Source organism: Nicrophorus vespilloides, unplaced genomic scaffold, assembly GCF_001412225.1.
Source record: "Nicrophorus vespilloides isolate i.1.1-1 unplaced genomic scaffold, Nicve_v1.0, whole genome shotgun sequence".
Lineage (NCBI taxonomy): Eukaryota > Metazoa > Arthropoda > Insecta > Coleoptera > Silphidae > Nicrophorus > Nicrophorus vespilloides.
Window position 1 is genome coordinate 1 of NW_017099322.1, and position 6,570 is coordinate 6,570.

The following is a 6,570-nucleotide window of genomic DNA, read 5'->3' on the forward strand; positions in this document are numbered from 1 at the left end:
TTATTTTTTTTTTCAACTTTGAACACGAATTACAGCCAAACGGATAAAACCACAGTTATGAATATACGTTACATTCCACAAACATTCAGCTTTCATATGCATCTGTTGGATTCATTCTATGTATTATAGAAAATCAATGAAATGTAAAAACTGTGCTTTTTCATATTTCTATGCTTTAGCAGATATTTGGAAAATTGCTCCCCAGGGAGGCGCGCCTCACAGTTTGGAAAACGCTGGCTTAGGTCATTAGCCTTTATCACAATCACAAATTGTTCATCCCTATTCTATGATTATAGTAATGATTAGGTGATGCATAAATTAACTAACGCACTCAATTTTTCCAAGCGAAAGAAATGTGTCAACTTAACTTAAGATTTATTAATCCAAGTGTAATTATAATTTAAACCCATTCGAATCTTTCAGCGGAGACATCTATATATAGAATTGTGTCGGAGGATCGTGAGGAACACGAAATACGATGAACATCTTCACCAGAGAGACGAAATCCTCAAGTGCTTCACGAGGATCTTCTGCGAAGAATCGTGTCAGAGCGTGAGCGACCAGAGACTGGTCAGAGAGATCATCAACGAGTTCCCCCAGTACTTCAAGTAATCCCGGAGGGAATAAAAAAAAAAACGAATTTAACCAAAAATATACTCATTTATTATCAATCTATTCTTAAAAAATAGCATTCTCGAATTGTGATAATCCGTTTCTTTGATTGTAGACGTATTACGAATTGGTTTTTGAAGATTTCGGTAGGTATTCGATATTGTTGTTAACGTGCCAAAAAAAAAAAATATATGGATTTTTTCGATATATTTAGCTTGTTGCACCAAAATATGAAAAAGAAGGAATCACTTCCCCAGAGCTTATATCCCTTTTACTAGTCATTGTTAAGGAATTATATATATATATATATGAATAAAACTATATTCACGGAGGTACAAATAAATATATACTAAGGGGCAGAAACTATTCAAAAAAAGAAGAGAAAAGAAATATTTATAATGTAATAAACATATATTGCTATGTTAAGATTTATTAAATCCAAAATTATATTTTTATTTTTTTTGTCTTGTATGGTGTGTTGTGTGTGGTTTATGTGTGTGTATTTTTTGTGATGTAACAAATAAAATTATATAACAAATATAATTATACTTTCAATATAAAGTCTTTATTTTGTGTGAAAAAGAGTGAGAGTGAGAGATATTTATTCGCCAGTCATCATCTCCATGAATTCTGTAACAATATTCAAAGAGGAGTTAGTTTTGTAATTGAAGTGATGTTTTTTTTTTGTAGCTTACCATCGAAATCAACGGTTCCGGAACCATCGGAATCGATTTCCTCGATCATCATGTCCAATTCCTTGTCGGTCAACTGGTCATCGAGTTCCCTGAGGATCTCGCGCAAGCAGCTGGTCGGGATGTAACCGTTTCCTAAAAATAAGATATACACCATTACGATCCTTTTCTCCTCGACTTGTTTTCTTGGCAGGTACAAGAAAAACTCATCGCCTCGTCGTCTGCCAACGATTGTCAGAGACGGCGACGAGAGATTAGTTTATTTGCGCTCGGTATGACGAACCTTCTTTGTCGTACAGACGGAAGGCTTCCTTCAGTTCCTTGGCCATGGCCTCATCGTCCTCCTCAACGATGAACTTAGCGGCGAGGGTGACGAATTCGTCGAACTCCAGACGGCCGGACTCTTGAGTTTCAAAGTAAATTTTATCAAATTGTTCACGTTTTTAACGTTCGAAACTCACTGTCAGCGTCGACCTCGTTGATGAGCTCTTCGAGGATCTTCTTGTCGAAGGGTTGACCCATCAAACGCAAGATGTCGGAGACCATGTCGGTTGGGATGGATCCGGACTTTTGGCTGTCGAAAGCTTCGAATGCCTTCTTCAAGACTGTAATAAAAACATCATGTTTTACAATTATTAATTAATTGCTAAAGCATACATGTTTATGTATCCTTTTGAATGCATTTCGAAATAACTAAAAATCATGTTTTTGTCGAGCAAAATAAAACAAGCAACATTTTCTTGAAAATAATGCAATTTTCGTGTTTACATTATTACGAATTATTAAATGTAGGAGAATGTGTCGTTCCAAAAATACGCGTCGATTTTTTTGATTTCATTTCGCAACGAAATGTGGGAGAATTCAGATTTCAGTTGCAGCTGCTTTTGGTCTATTCTTGTACGTTCCTCGCCTACGCCCACTAAGCGCTCTTGTTTGAAACTTTAGACATAGTATATTTATTATTTCGGCTTCACTTTCAATGCCGAAATCTCGATTATTTTTTTTATTTATTACAAGAGATCTGCAGCTGCTGCTGCTCCCATTCTCGCTTTATTTTTAATATCCTAATCGTGCGAATCTTACAACTTTACAAAAGATACTCTTGGATCTTACAAACAACTTCAATTATGACGAAAATACAAAGATTTTAATATAAATTTAATTCTTTAGTATTTCAAATTGCAATTAACTAATTGAGATAATCTATTGATTAATTTAGATCAAATTGAGTGATATCAAAATCAAAAAAGTCTACATGAATTAAGTGTTTTCTAAATTCTATTTTTATATAAAAACTAGGTTCTTTGATCTTCTGGCAACTTCTTGTTATTTTTGTTTGTCGAACGTCGGAAATTATAGAAAATTGATTTGTAATTTCAAAGTGTATTTTCTTTTGAAAGTTTCTAAAATAGGCCGTTTTACGAGCGCGATACGACGGAACGTGTATTTCTGGAGTGGAGGCGGATAGTAAAAATAACTTCCACAATCTCTACTCTCCTCCGGTGTACCGTACCCGGAGACTAGAGGCATCAAATTCCAACTTACCAGCGATTTGTTCTGGTGGCAAGTCATCCTAGAAAACAGAGAAAAAACAACAAAAAGATCATTAATAATCGTCATCATTTCTGCATATTCATAAGAAATGAAGAAACAAACAACATTATTTCTATGTGTTAATTCGTTCTATTTGTTTTAATTGAATTCAATTTAAATTTCTAAATTTAAACCAGAATTGTATGCAGCAATAATTGACTTTTTAAATGTTATTTACATTATTTTATATAAATTTCAATTCAGAAACTTTTGAAATTTAACTGCAATAACTTTAAAATGGATGAAATAAACTGATTATAAGAAATATTAATTGTAAATTAATAAATTTGTTTGTGTTTAGTTTCAACTAATCTTTTTCGTAATGTTGTCTATGTGAATTCTTCATGCAGATGTATAAAGTTGAGGAATATTTACCATGTCTGTGGTGTTTTTTGTTGTTGTTGTTGTGTGTGTGTTTGAAAGAAAACTTTTTGGAGTCTGAGAGGAGACTGGGTGAGCGACACCGACGCCGAGGGCATATATGATTTTCGGCTCGGTTTATAGTGGTTTTCTATAATCGAAGAGAAAATTCACCACGGATGATGTGAAACGGGCGCCACCGCCTCCCGCGATAGGCGGCATCCGCATGTTTCGACCAATCCACGTCGTCCCCGTATTTTTAGACGGCCGCCTTTTAAACAAATCCCCGCGTTTATAAACAATCTGTATAGTGGTTTATGCGGTGCCGTATTTCGAAAGAAAAACATTAAAAACTAATGAAACTAAACTTGCAGATCAAAACCCAGTACAAGAGATGACACCAACAACAACTGTAAAAACGTTGCATCTGCTGCAATTTCAGAATATTCATTTTCCGCAATTAATTGTCTAAATCCATTAATCATATTCGGAATGCCGGTGTAGCAGATTCCGTGGTGAATAGAATACTTTGCGCGGATCGAATTCCTGTGTCGCATCCTTTACTTATTACATTAGATTTATCTATTTCGAACTTCGGCCACGACACGTTCTCTTTTATCGTCCGAATAAATATCAATTTATGTTTGCTAATAAATATTTCCGATCGTAAAGAAATGAAAATGTTACAAAAACAAAACAAAATAACAGCAAGGATTACGTGATGTAAGGTGAGAACTTTGCAGCTTATTTAGCTCCATGGTAACAGATGCATTAGTAAATAGATTTAGCTTCTTTTTTTTTGTATAGAAATCAAAAACTATTTTCATTTCTTATTCAATTTATTACGTAACTTCAACAGTAATGTAAATTTATGGAATAACGTTAGAAATAATCATTTGCAATATGTTAAAAAATTGCATTTTTGAATACGAAATTAAGAAACTTGTGGCTTTTAAATACATTTTCATGTTAATTGAAAAGTCATGTTAAGTTATGAATATTTCCTCGTAACTAATGAGACATGCATCGATTTATAATGCCAAGTTTTTGTTGTATCCATTTAGTATTGGAAATTGCAATATTGCATTGGCTTAGGAAAGTGACATGTTCGAGCAATTTAAAAAAAATAGATCAACACAAGCGTTTTTCGATAATTTATTGCGCGTACATCGGTTGTAAATCATTCGATATTTAACGAGAAATAATATACAGTGGAACCTCGCTTAACGAGTAAATTGAATTGCAAGAAAAGTGACTCGCTTAACGAGCGACGTTTCGCATAACGATTGAAGATGAGAAGAGAAGTCCCGGATTGTGCGCCTGCTACATCATTTTTAAAACTTATGTACACATATTATTTGTATTTTTTAATACGTTTCACTATACGAGTAAAAATCCGGAAATTTTGGAACGCATTAAATAATTACATATATTTACATAATTACAAAATGTATTGCTTGTTATTAGTATAGTTAATGTTAATATAGATTTTCTGAGTAAATTGTAGTCAAATTTAACTGGGAGGTCTGCTAGTACCTAGGAAAAAGATATGTGAAAATGTATAATTTGCAAGCCAGACAAGATAAAGTCAAATTTAACTAACTACGTTTAATACACTTCTAGACACACAAAACATTACGTAATGTGTAGTAAATAAGACAGAAGGAGATTACTCCCGTTTCTCTTGAGATTAGGATCGGGCGAGTGAAGAGATTTATGCGTTTCGTTTGAAAAGTTCGCCTTCTTTCCTTACCATTCCTATGATTTATGGCCGTTCCGCGAATAGAAAATTTAATTATAAGAGGAAAAATCTTGGAACAAATCTCTCCACCCGTTTGATGTATTTCATTGCTGCTTTTATATTTTCTCAGCCATTCATGAACTCTTCCACTTTATTTAGAAAATGTCCACGCGAAACAGATGCTATCAATGACAATCGAAAAAAAAAGTCTGCGTGGGCTTTTATTTCAAACAAAAGCGAAAAGTTATTCCTTTTGTTTTTATAGGATTTCGGGCTCGTTACTGGATTGTTTATGGTGCACAGTCAATATCCGGAGCTTAAATTAGATCTGGAATACAGCAACATGTTCTATTAAACCTCTTTGGCTTTGAGTTCTAAAATGTCCTGAAAATCTGGTTTAAATCATTCGTTACTATATTTATTAGTGCTTGCGGTTTTTGGCTAATGTTGGAAATCTCAGATTTCACTCACATAAGTCATAAAGTGCAGAAACAGCTTAGTCACTTTGTTCTAGGATAAAATCAATCATAATTTATTTGTTTACTCTTAAAACTTAAAACGTTTTTAAGCACTTTACAGATTGATAAACAAATCTGTAAATCTTCCATTATTTTCACAACGTTTGTGTTTATAGAAATCAATCATATTTTTTTTTCCTGCTTCAAAGAAATGGTTGTTGAACTTGCGTTTTGGAAACAAGGTAAGTGCAGAACATAAATAAACATCAGGTTGTTTGTAGCAGTTAACTCACGTTAGTAATTTAGCGAAAAGGCAAATAAATTTGCATCTGCTTTAACATTCAAGATTTTTACTTAATATTCAAAATTTTCACAAATCTTTTAAGTATTATTAATGTCACAAGAAAAACTATTTGTAAACAGATTGAAATAATGTATTGAATCATATATTTTTAGCTGGAACAGAAGATAAAAAAAATGTTTTTAAATTGAGGATTTTGCTGAAAAAATCAAGTCGTGCAGACCCATAAGTCTTCTACCGATAAAATAAATTTGCATCTGCTTTAACATTCAAGATTTTTACTTAATATTCAAAATTTTCACAATTTTTTTAAAGTATTATTAATGTCACAAGAAAAACTATTTTTAAACAGATTGAAAAAAATGTATTGAATCATATATTTTTAGCTGGTACAGAAGATAAAAAAAATGTTTTTAAATTGAGGATTTTGCTGAAGAAATCAAGTCGTACAGACCCATAAGTCTTCTACCGATAAAATAAATTTGCATCTGCTTTAACATTCAAGATTTTTACTTAATATTCAAAATTTTCACAAATCTCTTAAAGTACTATAAATGTCACAAGAAAAACTATTTTTAAACAGATTGAAAAAAATGTATTGAATCAGATATTTTCAGCTGGTACAGAAGATAAAAAAATGTTTTTAAATTGAGGATTTTGGTAACTAGAAGATTATCCATCTATTGCGATCTTAAATTTACTCAATGTTCACATTGATGAACAAATTGTGAATAAAATTATGAGCAAATTGAGGATTTTAGAAGGAAAATTTTGGGAGAAAAAGAATTCTGGCAAATTGCTGTGCTATTGTCA

The 6,570-nt window shown here is 32.5% G+C and overlaps 1 protein-coding gene across 1 annotated transcript; it reads right to left on the reverse strand.

Moving 5' to 3' along the window:
* Nucleotides 1–1,121: 1,121 nt before the first annotated feature.
* Nucleotides 1,122–3,461, reverse strand: LOC108564350 (troponin C). Its single transcript, XM_017923366.1, has 6 exons — nt 3,273–3,461; nt 2,850–2,877; nt 1,766–1,909; nt 1,588–1,707; nt 1,308–1,439; nt 1,122–1,242 (listed from the first exon to the last, which is right to left on the reverse strand). Exons 1-6 carry the CDS (start codon nt 3,273–3,275, stop codon nt 1,214–1,216), a joined length of 456 nt encoding a protein of 151 aa, XP_017778855.1. The 5' UTR covers nt 3,276–3,461; the 3' UTR covers nt 1,122–1,213.
* Between the last annotated feature and the right edge of the window lie 3,109 nt (nt 3,462–6,570).